This window comes from Diadema setosum, chromosome 10, assembly GCF_964275005.1.
Source record: "Diadema setosum chromosome 10, eeDiaSeto1, whole genome shotgun sequence".
NCBI lineage: Eukaryota > Metazoa > Echinodermata > Echinoidea > Diadematoida > Diadematidae > Diadema > Diadema setosum.
In genome coordinates this window covers 20,762,690-20,780,193 of record NC_092694.1, presented here as the reverse complement: position 1 = coordinate 20,780,193, position 17,504 = coordinate 20,762,690, and the positions used below count along the sequence as shown (strand labels likewise).

Below are 17,504 nucleotides of genomic sequence, written 5' to 3'. Positions count from 1 at the left end.
CGTTCATCGATTTTTTTTTATATTTCTTTATTTATTTGTCGATTGCTGTTCTCAATTAGGTAATACATATTGTCATCATGGCTCCATTGTGACACCCGAATAACTTAGAGTGCCCTTTCTAAAATCAATTTGACAAACATTTCTGGTAGAAATATAAAACAAGCCACAATCAATCGTACACGAAAAGATGTTGTAAAATGTAATGTTTGTTTGTTTGTGTTTTTTCTATTGTTCACTGAAGTGTTAACACGCCTTTAACACAAACATTTTAGAAGGCTATTGCAACAGACTTTGCCAATTTCGAATGAAAAAACTAACAACATCCAACCCGATTATCAGATCGGGGGTTACGCAGAGGTTAGTCGACTCATCATCAGCGAATACAAATTGGAAATAACCGCAAAGCCAATGAGGACAGATAATTACTGCAGCTTTGAAAAAGGGATGAAACTCAGCTAAATGGAAATTGTTTGAATGGGCGTGTGCGCGCGCGAGTGTGTTGGTGAAAACGATTTCAAGATGAAATGGTCATTGAAAGGTCATTGGGGATACAACTAGACAGATAGATGATTACTCCGAAGCTGTGAATGTAGAAAGATCCGAGGTGCATAATAGCATCTTTGTCATCGGGGAAACGACTCTGTCACGCCATACAAAGTGATTTGGAAGACGAAATCTTTATATACACCGCCGTCTCGCAAAGCCCTAGAGGCTATTTGCAAATAATATACGAATAATATCAGAAAATACAGCGCGCTATGTGTTTGTCAGTCCCCTTTTCCTATAATAGGACAGCCACGTATGTATGTAGAGTAATGAGATTATTTTCGTGTCGACCATTACACAATGCAGTACAGCATACAGACATATCATTCAATCTTCCAGCAACCTGTGTGACATGCATGTTTACAATGACGCCAAGCTTTATCAAAAGCACCTACCGAAAGTTGAAGATAAAAGTGACCATGAATCATGATCCTACAAAAGTTACCGGCGTTGTTTTTCAGTATACGCCCGAATATAATGTGCCCCGTCTTCACAAAAGCCTATTAAAGTCTGTTTTCTGACTTTCAATGTCAACATTTCCTGACTCTAATCTTTATAAAAACTGCTAATGATATTCAAAAATGATAATGAAATCTAATAATTACTAATAATATACAAGTTGTCTCATTTCATATCGAAAGCGCATAACAGAAACATTAAGAAAGCTAGCCTCCGCATGGAGCTTTGTAATATCTAATTACAAAGCTTGAAAGTGTTAAAAGTTGAGATACCGAACCTTTGCTGAAGTGTTTGTAGAAACACTCTACATTTTTGGAGCTAGCTTACTCCGACGGCTAGATCACAAGTAAAATGTGCATAATGAGTTGGTCATGTTTCATACAGGTTGATTTGCCAATACTTTCTCAGAGCAAACTGTGGATTTTAAAGGAAACCAAAGCCCAAATAATGATGTGGATTGTGTGAAATCAACTTTCTAGTAGAACACATCAGTGAAAGTTTGAGGAAAATCAGACATCTGATTGAACAGTTATGCATCTTTAAAGTTTTGGTGTCGTCATGGTTGGAAAAGGAGACTATCACACTTCATGATGTCATTATGGAGAACAATATAGGAAATATAAAGAAAATTCCACATTTTTCTAGCATAATGAAGGAGCTCTTTTTTCCCCTAGAAAGCAGGGGGATAACATTACCCTGAATATAGTGTCAGATAAAAGTCGATTGAATGTATATTTTTCATGACAAATGAACATTTGTGGAATTATCCATATATTTTCTTTATACTGTTGTCCTAACTAAGACCATGAAGTGTAGTACATGTAGTCTCCTTAACTAGTGATGACAGCACTAAAACTTTGAAAATTCACAAGTTTTGAATTGATTCTCTGTTTTTCCTCAAACTCTCATTGATGTGTCCTACTAATGCTGCTTTCACTCAATCCACATTTACATTTGGGTTTTGGTTTTCTTTAAATCACAGTTTAGTCCTAAATTTTTGTACATGTGTTCCTTTTAAAAAAGAGTTCACTGTTGTGTTTGGATTGGAGGTCTCTGATTAAATGTGTCTGCTGAGATCTGTCCAGAAGAGAAAGTTGCTCTATATACCTACACCATTGCAACTGATTGACAAATTGCCCATACATCGACGTAAATAAGCACTGAATTGATCAGTGTAGTAGTAGTACTACTACTAAAACACTGATCAGTGTTTTAGTAGTAGTACTACTAAAACACCGATCAATTCAGTGCTTATTTACGTCGATGTATGGGCAATTTGTCAATCAGTTGCAATGAAAACATCTCGACGAAAGAATTTCATGAATTTGAATACCTACACCAATAAAGTATTAACAGGTCAAACAATTATTGACACATTTTAGAGGTGTCTAATATCAGAAATTCACACATCACAATATACCTCTTATAAAATTCATTTAATGGTCCAGTGACTTAAGTTAGTAAAAATAAATCTGATAGATGTTTCTTTATACTCTTTACAAGCTGTTAGTATCTTTGTCCTGAGAGAGGGGGTACCAGCATTACATTGTATATCCTTATGACAGGGCTCGACACTAATGGTGGCCCGGTGGCCCCGGGCCACCAAAAATGCACGTCGGGCCACCAAAATTTCAGAAATGAAGAATTTGGTGGCCTGATCGGGCCACCACAAAAGGTCGGATGTTTGCCTTTGGGCCACCAAAAATAAAAGTAAGTGTGGAGCCCTGCTTATGATATCTTCATTTGGGTTAAAGCAGGCTTTTACTGGCTTATTTTTGTCAGTGATGTGTAGTTGGTGATTCAAACTATTCGTACATCAGAGACATCAAAATGTCTAGGAAATGGAGCTCCTTGAGCTATTTGCCACAATACTCAAAACCCCCACTGGTATGATGGTTTCATTTCAAAGTGGATAAATTGAGATGGTAATAAGAATAAAGAATGTAACTATGATTGCATTTTCATAGTTCAGTCCATGTTGCATCTCTAATGCTGTAACAATAAGTTCAAATATGCACTTTAGCATGGGCGTAAATCCCGGGGGGGATGGGGGGGATATATCCCCCCCTGAAATGGAGGAGGGGGGGATGGCCTGTACAATCATCCCCCCTGAATTTTGAAGAAAAAAAATGGAGGAAGCAGAAATGTGATTGTATCAATTTTGGCATATTGCATGACGTTTGTACGCCGGCCTTCAGACAGGTAACAGAGCTGAACAGTATTCTATCTTGTAGGAAATCGAATGCATAATTTTCTCAAGAGCTCGCTCGCTTCGCTCGCTCGCGGACATGGACATACACTGTAATGCATGGCTCAGACGTTGACAACGTCAAATAGTGTAGGCCTACATGTAAACATGCTAAGACGAGAGTAACTTGGGACCATCTGCAAAATATGTACGAAAACAAACAAACAAACAATAACAAAACTATATTGCCATAATTGAACCCCCTCCATTTCCTAAATCATTCATGAGGAACGACAGTGACTGATAATTCAGTCAAGATACATCTATGGGTATACCCAGGGAAGATCAGGGGCGTCGAAAATATCTCGGGGGGGGGGGGGGGGGGCAAAGGGCATTTGCCCCGCCCCTACGAAAGTGTTTAGGCAGGCAAATCATTTATCCCCCAAGCAATTTCCGAGATGAGGACAAATTTCGAACTTTCTTAATGGAATTATTGTCCAAATACCGCCAGAACTATGCACCAAATCGTTGAATTGCAATCATAAACATGCAAAAGCTCCGCTATACTGGATCCCTTTCGATAAGTACACTGTTGAGATTGACGTATATTTCCCTAATTTGTCAAAGAGTGTGCAGCATATCTTTCACTTAACAAAAGCTCCCTCATATGCAGAGGCGTCGATGGGGGGGGGGGATGGTTCCCCCATAAAAGTGGGACAAACCAAATCGCCAAAATATAGCTAAAAACGGCAGTTTTGGGGGTGTAAAATGTCAAAATTTTAAAGCTCGCTCGCTCCGCTCGCTCACATTTCAGCGCTAAGCCATTCCCCTGATGTTGCTACCAGTGATTGACAGCAGTTGCGCCCGGTGCGCCCCCCCCCTAATCTCAAAAAGCAAAAAGTATAGCTACAAATGGCAGTTTGGGGGACTGTAAGATGTCAAAATTTTTCAAGCTCGCTCGCTTCGCACACTCGCATTTAATCATCATGCCATTCTCATGATGTTGCTGCCATAAATTGCCAGCAGTTTTCCCCCGGTGCTCCCCCTTAAAGGGACTGTACAGTACTGGTTGAGGTGGGGATTCATGTTTTCAACATTCTTAAGTGAGATAATGAGAAACCTCTTATGAAATATGAAAGAGCATGTAATTTTAAGAAGGATTCAACGTTTATTTGATGAAAATTGGTTTTCAAATGGCTGAGATATCCAAAAAAGTGATAATAATAAAAGGCGACAGGCCACAACTTTATTAGGATATCTTTGTTTCACCTTGTTTTTGGATATCTCAGCTATTTCAAAACCGATTTTCATCAAATAAACTTTTGATACCCCTTAGAATTGCATGCTCTTTGACATCTCATAGAGTGGTTTCTAAATATCTCGCAAAACGTCAAAAGCTAAATCCTCACCTCGACCAGAACTGTACACACCCTTTAATTTCCAAAGCTAAAAATAAAGCTACAAACGGCAGTTTTGGGACTGTAATAAGTCGAAATTTTGAAGCTCGCTCGCTCCGCTCGCTCGGATTTAATCATTATGCCATTCTCCAGATGTTGCTGCCAGTAATTGCCAGCAGTTTTCGCCCGGTGTGCCTCCCCTTAATTTCCAAAGCGAAAAGATACAGCTACAAACGACATTTTCTGGAATTGCAAAATGTCAAAATTTTAAGGCTCGCTTGCTCCGCTCGCTCGCATTTAATCGCTATGGCATTCTCCTGAGGTTGCTGCCAGTGATTGACAGCAGTTGTGCCCGGTGCGTCGCCTTTAATTTCCAACAAATATATATAATAATAATATAGCTACAAATGGCAGTTTTTGGGGACTGTAAGATGTCAAAATTTTCAAGCTCGCTCGCTTCGCACACTCGCATTTAATCATTATGCCATTCTCATGATGTTGCTGCCATAAATTGCCACCAGTTTTCGCCCGGTGCTCCCCCCTTAATCTCCACAGCGAAAAACATAGCTACAAACGGCAGTTTTGGGACTGTCAAAATTTTGAAGCTCGCTTCACTCACTCGCATTTAATCATTATGCCATTCTCCTGATGTTGCTGCCAGTTATTGCCAGCAGTTTTCGCCCGGTGCTCCCCCCCCCCCTTAATTTCCAAAGCGAAAAATTTAGCTACAAACGGCAGTTTTGGGACTGTAATAAGTCAACATTTTGAAGCTCGCTCGCTTCGCTCGCTCGCATTTAATCATTATGCCATTCTCCTGATGTTGCTGCCAGTAATTGCCAGCAGTTTTCGCCCGGTGCTCCCCCTTAATTTCCAAAGCGACAAAATACAGCCACAAACGACAGTTTTGGGGACTGTAAAATGTCAAAATTTTCAAGCTCACTCGCTTCGCTCGCTCGCATTTAATCGTTATGCCATTCACCTGATGTTGCTGCCAGTACGAACTGCCAGCAGTTGCGCCCTGTGCGCCCCCTTAATTTCCAAAGCGAAAAAATACAGTCCAAAACGGCAGTTTTTTTTTTACTGTAAAATGCCAAAATTTTCAAGCTCGCTCGCTTCGCTCGCTCGCATTTTATTGTTATGCCATTCTCTTGATGTTGCTGTCAGTAATTGCCAGCAGTTTCATCCGGTGCCCCCCCCCCCCCTTAATTTCCAAAGCTAAAAATAAAGCTACAAACGGCAGTTTGGGGACTGTAATAAGTCAAAAATTTTGAAGCTCGCTCGCTCCGCTCACTCGCTCAATCATTATGCCATTCTCCTGATGTTGCTGCCAGTAATTGCCAGCAGTTTTCGCCCGGTGTGCCTCCCCTTAATTTCCAAAGCGAAAAAATGCAGCTACAAACGACATTGTCTGGGATTGCAAAATGTCAAAATTTTAAGGCTCGCTTGCTCCGCTCGCTCGCATTTAATCGCTATGGCATTCTCCTGATGTTGCTGCCAGTGATTGACAGCAGTTGTGCCCGGTGCGTCCCCTTTAATTTCCAAAGCGAAAAATATAACTACAAATGGCAGTTTTGGGGACTGTAAGATGTCAAAATTTTCAAGCTCGCTCGCTTCGCACACTCGCATTTAATCATTATGCCATTCTCATGATGTTGCTGCCAGTAATTGCAACCAGTTTTCGCCCGGTGCTCCCCCTTAATTTCCACAGCGAAAAATAAAGCTACAAACGGCAGTTTTGGGACTGTAAAATGTCAAAATTTTCAAGCTCACTCGCTTCGCTCGCTCGAATTTAATCGTTATGCCATTCTCCTGATGTTGCTGCCAGTACGAACTGCCAGCAGTTGCGCCCTGTGCGCCCCCCTTAATTTCCAAAGCGAAAAAATACAGCCCAAAACAGCAGGTTTTTTTTTTACTGTAAAATGTCAAAATTTTCAAGCTCGCTCGCTTCGCTCGCTCGCATTTAATTGTTATGCCATTCTCTTGATGTTGCTGTCAGTAGTAATTGCCAGCAGTTTCACCCGGTGCCCCCCTTAATTTCCAAAGCGGACAAAATACAGTCACAAACTGCAGTTTTGGGACTGTAAAATGTCACAATTTTCAAGCTCGCTTGTAACAGTTTGTCAGAAATATATCACTCTCCTCCCACTTTATATTTCATGCAAAAGAGTGAGACATCCGATCCCTATAAAGTGTGTGTGTGTGTGTGTGTGTGGGGGGGGGGGGGGGGGGTTACCAAGCTTCTCTCACCCCCGTCCCCCTCAAGGCTGCGCCGGTTCGGTTATGGGCTTGTAATCGTGGTGATGGTGACTATCGCCGATCATCCCCCCCCCCCCCCCACTCCTCAGTATGGATTTACGCCGTTGCACTTTAGACACACTAAACATGCTAAAACACACTTAAATGGACACGGTTGTTGTTCTGTAAAGGCATAGACAAAACTTTATTCATTAGAATGTCACGAAGGCAACCAGGCATGACTAACAGTAACAACTGTGTAAAAGCACACATAACATTTCATACACATAGGAAACTACTGACAAAGGTGCTTTTAAGTACTTGCAGCTTCTCTTGTAGGCCATATTCAAATCAGAATTACAATGTCAGTGGAATGAGATATATAAAATTCTTTGAGATTATGTCCTGAATAACAGTATGCAGAAGTTGGACTTGCCTAATTAGAAGTACCTTTATTATGAACTCTCCAAGTGAAAGTGAAAGTGTACAAAATTCACAATAAGTGATCAATTGGTTAAGAATTTTCCATTTTATTTTAGATTATAAATCTGCTTTAGTTCCACTTACGTGCTACTTAATATGTTCCCATCTACTTTCACCCACATGAGTAAATATCTGCACAAACACATTAAAAATTAATGTCAAAATGAAATAAAACATGTTACACTTATTAGCACCATTTCCACATTGAGAACTGAAAGACCCCTTAACCCTTTTTCCTTAAACTGCCCATAGCCACCCTCCCCCCCCCCCCCAAATTACTGAATCGTCAGTTGTCACTCTTTTGTGTGCATGTGTGTGTGCGTATGGGATGCAGTGTGTAAAACTGAGAGTGTGTTTTTTGTTTTTTGTTTTTTGCTTGCTTAATATCATCTCTTTCTCACAATCAGTCTGCAATGTAATCTCCATGGTTACAAGAATAAAAACAATTCTGTGATATCAATTGCTTCTTTCAATGTGTAAAGGTCGAAACGGCAAAAAAAAAAACTTTGATATGCTATGGTGTTACGTAAGCAGGAACTGAAAACAAAATATCATCTCATACTTGAAAACCTGTATTGGTTATTCAGGCCAGGATTTAACTCACATTTTCATCATGCAAATGCCAAATCATAATGGATTAGAAGTACATGTCCATACAAGGTTACAGTTGACTCTAGTACATAGGGTAAAATCAAATTCATGTGCAAAGGTTTCATGTCCATCAGACACAAAAAAAAAGGAACAAAAATGGGGGAAAAGTTAATATCATCACATAACAACTCTCCCACTGGTTTGCACATAATATAGTGGACTCCCGTTATAACGAAGTCCTCGGAACGGGCAGTTTTCTTTCGTTATATTGAAATTTCATTATAACCAAACAAATAAGCAATGGTAAACACAGAGCTAATAATGTTGCAGCCTGAATTTTTACTTCATTGCAATCAGAAATTCATTACATCTGTGTTTGTTATAACGGGAGTGCACTGTAACATTATACAAATTATGTTCTTGGATGATTGGTAGCAACAATCTCTTCCCCCATTTAAAGCCACTGTTGCTAGGTTACAAGGCTACATAACAATAACTGCATACGAAGGATTCAACACATTCTTATTGATTTCATGTCAAAAATATGTTCAGCTTGGTGGGAGACTCTTGAGGTGATAGCATCATCACTTCTTCCAATATTAATCTGTAGTTGGGACTAATATCGCTCTTGAGCATGATATGTCATTACATTCAACTTTGTAGCAAAAAAAAGCTGCTGAAAACTGCTTATCCAATAGTGGTGAGCCAATGGAGTAAAATGTAGTCAAAAGGGGCCTGAGCTTACGATCCTAGCAGAATCTTCTAGCTAGGATCGAAAGCTCAGGCCCCTTTTGACTTCATTATATTCAACTTTATAATCATGTTGACTCATACATGTACAGTGCACTCAAACAGAAGTTTATTAGATTTCCTTGATTTTATTATTTCACTACATTCTTTTTTGCATAAAATTTTTAAAAACTGTTTACTTTCTATCAAATTATGTTTGTAAGAGCAATGCAATAATGACTCGAAATAAGTTGACATTGAAATATGGACTGAACACGTCACTTTCTTTTATTTCATAAGTTTGTCTGGTCATCAATGTGAGAATTGTGAGATAATGACATTGTCAACTCACCTTATCTGAATATGAGGTAGTGATGAATAGCATTAAGATATCCCTAATTCATGTCAGATTCTAATAAAACTTTTACCACACTGTTTATTTTGACTGTACTCTAGTTATTACAATCAACCTGGAGATGGTTTGGGATTTCACCTTAAAGTAAATCATAAAGTGGCTGCCACATTTGTAGGATGCAAAGTTATGAAAAATGTGTCATCTTAGTTATCTGCACTTACATAGAAGCACCATGCTTTATATGAATATTTACTTTTAAAAAAATTGAGGCCATCTTTATCCTGGCCATGAGTGATAAGAGTGGTGTGTGATGATGCATGGGCAGACAAAGCTAGAAACTTGCTGATATGCATTAATGGTGAAAAAAGGGAAGAATTTTGAAACTCTGTAAAGGAAGGAACAAAAACAATTTAACCTCCCCGCTGGGGAATTAATCTTTAACCATCTCTGGATGTTGACTACCTCTGGGTGACTAATCTGGAAGACTCTACCGGATGCTGTAACTCCATCATCGCAACGCCGCATCCCAGACGATTTCCCCAGCTTCCATCAACCCTCTTGGGGAATCTTCTCGCCAAGATGGGGGCAGGAGAAAAAAGCAGAGTGAGAACTTCCCCTCCAGCGGCACGGTTGATGGTCTTGGGCAGATGCTGGGGTTTCATCTTTCCCTGGCCGACGAGCCTCTTGGTATCTCTGGGATCTAGGATAGGAAGAGAGAAGAGGAGAGACAAGATTGAGATGGGGTGGCGAGATGATGATTTGGTGAGATTACGGAGAGCATTAATTGGTTGTCATGGTGATTGGATGATGGCTTTTGATGACTGGTGGTGCTTCGGTGGTGGTGGTGATGGTCGTTGGTTACGGGAAGGTGACGGATGAGGAGAGAAAATGGTTTGTGGGTGATGGAGGAGTGATGTAGAATATGCCTGGTCTGATAATGAGACAGCTGATGAGGGGCAGGAGTGGAGATGATGACAGGGAGAAGTGTGGGATGATGGATAGTTAGAAAAATTGGAAAAGTTTTGAAAAAGAAGACGGAGAGATCCAATAAGATAAAGCATTTAAGTGCAATAGAGAGGAAGATAGCCATATAGATGAGTGAGCTGCTTCATATACATAAACCAACATATAGATATATAGAGAGATATGAGTAAAAATATAAAATGAAATTCAATGTTTAAAACTCTGAGAACATTTAGTCTCAAAATGATCACTTTCAAGGAGTCTCATCTTTAAGAAAATCTGGAAGAAAGAGCATGCAAGCTTGGATCAGCTGCAGATCAAATGAATGAAATAATGGCAAATATGCCTCACCTCCTTTGTAAGATGTGTAAGATTTGTAAGATTTTATTGACTCTATCGACCCCCTCTCGGGGTATGAGAGTACAAACATATTTACAATATATGAATACAAAAATATAAGTGATAATGTACATGTACGTGTGAAAATAACAGATATAAATAAATATGTTTACAAAACAAGGCGGAAAGGACGTTTAACTACTCTACCAAACAAACAAACATTCACATCTACTTTACTTTCTACAAAAAATACTGTCTTTCTTCTTTGGTATTGAAGAGAACTGAAACATAATAATTCTGACAAATTTGGCTAGTTTTTTCAAATGGCAAGCATTAGCTGAATTGAATAATTTGGCCATATGTAATGCACTTGGTCTACTGGCCGTCTAGCTACTTGGTAAATACAATAATCTCTCTTTGTTGAAAAAGGGACAAACAAAATTATAATGAAATTCATCCCCTATATCGTCGGATGAACAAATAGTACAATGCAATTCATCTGTCAGGCTTGCATCAAACCTGCCCTTATTAACGGGTAATCCATTAGATCTACATCTGAATTTACTTAATGTAATATACTCTTTCTTACACAAGACTTGTAAATACTTCTCTAACATCAAATTATCCTTAAACATTCTATAATTTGTACAGATTCTATTTGACCATGTTGCTGCTCTCCACTCTTGAATAAACATATCAAAAAGTCTAACTTTTGAGGTGTGTGAAATCCATGCAGCACTAAATCCACCCCCTTGTGCTAACCACACATTCCCTAGCCCTGCATAACAAAAAATATTTGCGATAGATAATAACCATTGTGATTTTGACGGGGAGTGTAATATGTCTCCTTGTAAATGCAGAAGAAATTTGAAAGTTGTACATGAGTGTTTGGTTTCTTTGTAAGAGGTACTGATAAGATGAATATCCTAAAGATTGTAGGAATTGTGCCACTGGCATTTCACTTTTTTTGTTGGGCAGGTGTAAATTGGAGATTGAATTTGAAGTACATGTTTTGCTGTGGCATGGCAAATACATTTACAGAGTGTAAAAAACCAGAGAATATCTGAGAAAATACCTTAGAGGACAAGTTCATCTTCATATACATGTGAATTGAGTGAATATAGCAATATTAGTAGAACATAATATAAGTGAAAGTTTGAGGCAAATTGGACAATCTTATCAAAAGCCATGAATTTTTGAAGTTTCAATGCTGCCATCATTTGATGAGAAGACTCCACCAGTCTGTGATGTCACATGCATAAAATAGTACAAAGAACATTATACAGGAAATTCAACATATATTTCCACTTTTCTTTCATAATAAAAGAGCACTCGACTTGCCTCTTTCAGAAGGTGAGGGAAATGATATGACCCCTATTAAAACATCAGTAACAAGTCGAGGGAATGTGTACTTTAAAAAACAAAATGAAATTTTGTGGAATTCTCTTTATATTTTCTTTATATTGCTTTACGCATCTCTCAGAGTAGTCATGAAGACAACTCTGCAACTTCTCCTGGAGACTAGCCTGGTCTGCAGGGAGTCACAAGAGAATCAACCATGTTCAACTTTTTTCAGAGACTTTCCAGTCTCCAGCTGGTCTAGGAGACTTTTCCATGTCTCTGTGACATCTCCTTAGTCTTGACCTAGTCACAGAGACTAATTTTGTATGCAATGTCTCCAAGACATCTCTGTGACCTTGAAGAGACCCATTGGTGAGCTACCAGAGACGTAACGGAGATGTTTCCACAAAGGTCTCCAGAAAGATGTCTCAAAGATGTCGCAGCAACGTCCTCAGGACTTCCAGGCAAATAAGTTGTCACCTTATTTGGAGACATTTTCACTTTCAAGTATCAATCAATATGAAAAATCTTACTATTCTAAGCCCCTGAGAGCATTTATACAAGAGCACTGAGCAGAGGTATGTGGAATACAATGACTCAGTGCTGAATGACTACATAAACAAAATGATGCAGAGTTTAGATTGGAATGACAATGCGTCAACACTTTTGCCAAGAGTTAATGCAAATTAACAGGTTGGCAGTGTCACAGTAATGGATAGCTGAGAGTAATAACAAGAAGACGACACTGCAGCCGCGAAATGAAATACATTTCATTAACCCTGTCCATTGATGCGATTTCACAAGATTTTCAGTCGTCCGAATCATCAATCATTTGCTTTTCTCCTCTGATTTCACACTTTTACAATATCCAGGGATGCCCAGGGCTAGAATATTGATTTTTTCGTCACTCTCTTTCCTCATTTTCCCCCTAAAATTTTTGAAGAAGCAGCCACAAAATGCGCACCATTCTCCAATTTCCAGGAAATTATCTCTCACTCTGCCAGTCCGACACCTCTTCCTCACAGCTTCCATCACACTGCTCCTTCACCAGCGGGGACAGTGAGGTGACCGTAGGGTGTTCACACAAACTTGGTATTCCCAGCGAAGGTGGTGTGAGGGGGAGTTAGGGGATAATGATGGCTAATTGCAGCAATGATGTAGTCAACTACCTGAGGTTAACACTGAACCATCATGTGCCATGTGCTTGAGCATGTGTACGTGTGCATGTGTGTTTCTTGTTGTCGTTGTTGTTGTTGTTGTTGTTGTTTTCTAGCCCAATTGTGAAGAATTGTCATGATATTATAGGTATAATGACAATCACAATTACATTTAATTTCTGAGGATGTGCTCTCTATTTTAAGAGGATATGGAAACAGAAGGAGAAGATAGCAGTTGATAGCTGTCAATTTCTGTATTACAAAGCTGTTACATGAAGTACAATCAAGTTTTATCTTTTTCATTTTCATCTTGATAGGTTCTTACGGCAAAACATAGTTCTCACATTGACTCAATATTCATTTTCCACCATTTTGTGTTTTCTCGCTATACATCAAAAAACTCTACCAAGAATCTTGTCTGGCTGATGTGATTTGCAAGGATAATGAGTTGCTTTGGAGTATTTTGGGATCATTTGAATCAGAAGTGTAAAATAATTTCAATTGTAGCACAAAACTCTTATTCCCGAAGAGAACTCCCCATTCAGTAGAGTGTATGTAGAATGTCGATTATTGATCATGCCCTAGCAATCATACATGTATTTCTTAACTAGCTGCTTGAGATTCACACTTGGTGGAGGATTGATTGATAATGTTATGGCCTGATTTGTCAAATATTGGTAACTGATTTCAAAACATTATGCAACAATATATCTACGTAGATTTTGATTCATCCAGGTAGTATACTAAAAGCACGTAGATCACATCTGTTCGATTGGACTTACTTGTGAAAATCACAGAGAGAACAGTTATGCAGACAACCACGATTGCATGGGTTCTCAAACTGCAATGTCGGCCTACCATTTTCATTATATCATATCTTCATCATTACTCAACTGATATTGCATTATGCAAGTGTTAGTTCACATGTTCGATGCATATGTGTCCGCTTTAGAACAAAAATCCACATTTTCTGCAAGCATAATTTATTATGAGAACTATGTTTTACCTTTAAAGTGTTTTTGCTAAATATTGCATAGTTTTGTCAAGTGATATGATACATTTAGAGAGTCAGGGCAGTGTTTGTGATATGTCCACTCTTCTTGTCTTCATACATTCCAGTCATGCAATTGTGATGGTAAAGGACACTTGGGAACATTTCAAGTATTCATAGCAATCAACTCTGACATCTCATCTCTTGTCTGAGGACCCTTACTGCCTTTGTTCTATTTCTGCCCTGCATCATTTTTTACTTTAATCTCAAGGTGCCACTCGCATGACCTGGGAATCTTTCATTTTGTAATAACAAGGTGTTGAATTGGTTGAATATTTGGAGGCTTAAGATCTCTAACAACAGATGACTCCACGCAAAATATTTCCTGATAGGCAAACAATTTGAGAGGGATGTTTCAGTATTAGTCAGGTGTCCCAACACAAACACTGACAAATTTGCATGATCAATAGGCATTAATAATGACTGCATGCTGACTGCATGTAAATACAATCATGGCACTCCACCACTTGGCATATACACTAATGTGGCACATGATCAAAGGAGTATAGAAGTGAATGTGGCACATTCAGGGTTAAAGGTCATCTGCATGGTCTTGGACATAAAATGACATTTCATAAGAAGCTCCTCACTCTGATAAATTGATAATAGAAAGTCTCTCAATATCCTAAGTTCATCTTTTCCCACCTAATGGTTGTGACATCCCACTACTCATGTCCTGAATCTGTCTCCTGAGGGCGCTGCAAGAATCAGAATCAATATGAAACAATTCTATAGAGAGAACAGCACAGTCTCGACTGGACATCATATTTCCACACTTCAATTTGGAAATTCAAATTTTTAACAATGCTTCCTTCTTCATGTGCTCAATTACACTGCTAAAAACTAAAAGAAAAAGAATCTCTGAACGGAAGTCCAGAAGTCAGGATGGAAAAGCTATGATAAAACTAAGAATCTTGAAGTTCATTCTGGCAAAACATTCGAAATTCTTACTCTACGCACGTACATTTAAATAACATTTGCGGCATATAAAGACCACCTGATATACAATTTAAAGGTATTGTTTACCATTGGAAGCAGTGATTTTCAGATAGGTTTGAGCTATCACATTTGATGCATATGTGTAGGTCAGTTGTATCACAAAACATACCGTACAAAAATTTTGCAATAAATCCTAAAATATAAGGAGATATCACTATTTTTCTCAAACCATAACTGTAGGCAGTTCAGTCTAGAAACACTTTTACTATAACTCTTCCTCACATTTGGTTTATTTACCAATACTTAACATTTATCATAATTATCAAAATGTTTACATTAGTTGTTTCTCTCTCTTACTAACATTTTAGAACTATTTTGAAGCACTAAAGCTGGGTTTTGTGTCATCTGCAAATGGGAAATAATGCCTTTAATATATATTGACAAAGTCATCTATCACAGTATATAATGGACATCTGAACGTAGCTTCCATGGTCAAACATATGTAGTGTCACCTGCAGTCAGTTTCATGTATATCTATATACTGTATACGCTGAATATTTCGAGAGGCTTTTATTTTTGTGAATTTTGCGAGTCAGCTGCTATTCGCGAAATTAAAAACACACAAAAATATTGACTCTAATGCCGATATGACTGTGACGTACGTGTATACATTTCTCCGTTCAGTACAGGACTCCACGATCGCGAATTTAACCACTCGCGAAATTGTCGGGAAGTCCCAATTCGCGAAAATTTAGACTGGCGAAATGTATGGCATATGCAGTACCTCATTTCAATATTTCGTAGATAAAATTAATTTTTGCTGAACTCTATTAGGATAAATGCGAAGGGTAAGATTTATGATTGTCTAGGTATTGTCGGTTTGATATAGCTCAAGTTTCATATTCCACTTTTGATAGGCCTACTTTGTTTTGCACTTTTCAAGAAAATCAAACTTTCTGTTGGAACATACTCTCCATGCATCTTCTTCCTACCAACTGCTCCTCTCTCCCTTTATCTCTCTTCATCTGTCTCTCTATCTCTTCATCTCTCACTCTTACTACTCTAATGTACTGTATGTCTTTGCACAGTTATTTACACCATTAGTGATACTATCAGTGGTGGTTACTGATGTAGATATTTGAAAAAAAAAAAGATTGTTACTGTGCCATCTAAAATTGAATTGATTTGCATGTTTTCTCCCGAGCATCTTCTGAGCATTTCTATAAATCGCTCCTTTCTCTTTCTCTATGTACAAAGTGTATAGGGACCAATTCTTTGGTGATATGCACCATAAGAATGAAGTTTGTTATTGTTATTGCTATTGTATAACTAATGGAGAACTCACGATCTGTCAATGTGAACATGAGAGAGTGTGAACGCACCACCTGTCAGCTTCTACTGCTGTCTTCATCCATCCCTCTGCATCACATGATTAGCAGCCAGGGCAGGATGTGAGGGAAGTCCCACGGGGGACGGGGAGCAAAGCGGCCGAGTTTTGGTGGCACGAGAGTGGGTCGTAAGGACTCGTGCCACCACGCTCCATTCCCGTCTGTCCCTACCCCCTCGGAAATCGGACTCCTGAACAAATCTCGGTAAGTGGAGTCAACTTGATGCATGTACGCCATCCGAGTGAACAATATCGCGTGACAAATTACATGCATATTTCATTCTGTGGCATTTTCCCCTACTTGTTTTATAACTACAGGGGGAGCCAACCTAGTGAGCTATAATTCGAAAGAGCCCTTGCATTTTTTTTTCTTCTTCTGGCATTCAACTCTTTTGGTTTTTGTTCATTTGTCAAAGTCTATCAATTGTGGACTGGGTGAAAATTGATATCCACCTTACCAAATAATCATGTGATTGCACAACTTGCTGAGCTTCATCAGTGACACTCCTATATTTTAATAAAAAGAGATGTCTTAACTCCGGGGCAATCATCAAATACATCTACATCACTAATGAATTACTATATCACAAATGCATAATTTGTCAACAAATGAATTGTGGAAAATTGACATTTTCATATTCTACAATGCAGAATTGTGGTGATATAAGTTTTTGATCATCTGTAACAGCATTTTGGTTGTCAATCAAAGGGAATGGAATATAACAGGCAATACGTAAGAAGAGTAGGCACACCCAAGCATGATCATTCAGGCAGATATGATAGTGTAGCATGAACTAGATCTAGACAAACACGCTGGACTGTTCTAAGAACCAAAAATAATAAGAAAACAGGCTGTCAAACAGGCTAAGATATTTGAATACAAAAAGATTGCCAGCCCTGTCCCCTATTCTCCCCATGGGGGAAAAATCAAATTGAAAGCAGGAAATCTAAAGAACATTACAACAGCACCAAAGTGCATGCTGTACTCACTCCATCTCAACATTACAAAGAAGTGCTGAAAAATGTTTAAGCCCATGAGGGAAATAGGGAATTTGAAATATTGGAAGGAAATGTGATTCACAAAAAAAGGTCGACCTGATAACAGAAATATATCTGGTGTGTACTTTGATGGGAGAAGTGTTTTTCTGCTGCTCTTACCAAGACAAGTGAAAGGAAAGTGGGTGGTAGTTAGGTGGAGAGGCTGTCGTTCAAAAACATTTGAGAGATATTATAATACAGGGGGAGAGAGGAAACTCCATCTCATTTCATTCTGGCTAAGTTTATTGGGAACAGATGTGTTCCTGGTGGACTGCTGAATTTGTTTGAATTTGCAAATTTATGAGG

General features: G+C 38.7%; 1 protein-coding gene across 1 annotated transcript in view; it reads right to left on the bottom strand.

Annotated features, from left to right (window-relative positions):
- Window positions 1-9,237: 9,237 nt before the first annotated feature.
- The window catches only part of LOC140234009 (uncharacterized), an 8,834-nt gene continuing 567 nt past the window's right edge, over window positions 9,238-17,504 (bottom strand). Inside the window, exon 2 of the mRNA XM_072314092.1 lies at window positions 9,238-9,683. Within this exon, the coding sequence (XP_072170193.1) occupies window positions 9,442-9,683 (242 nt within the window). The 3' untranslated portion in view covers window positions 9,238-9,441. The remainder of the gene's footprint in view (window positions 9,684-17,504) is intronic.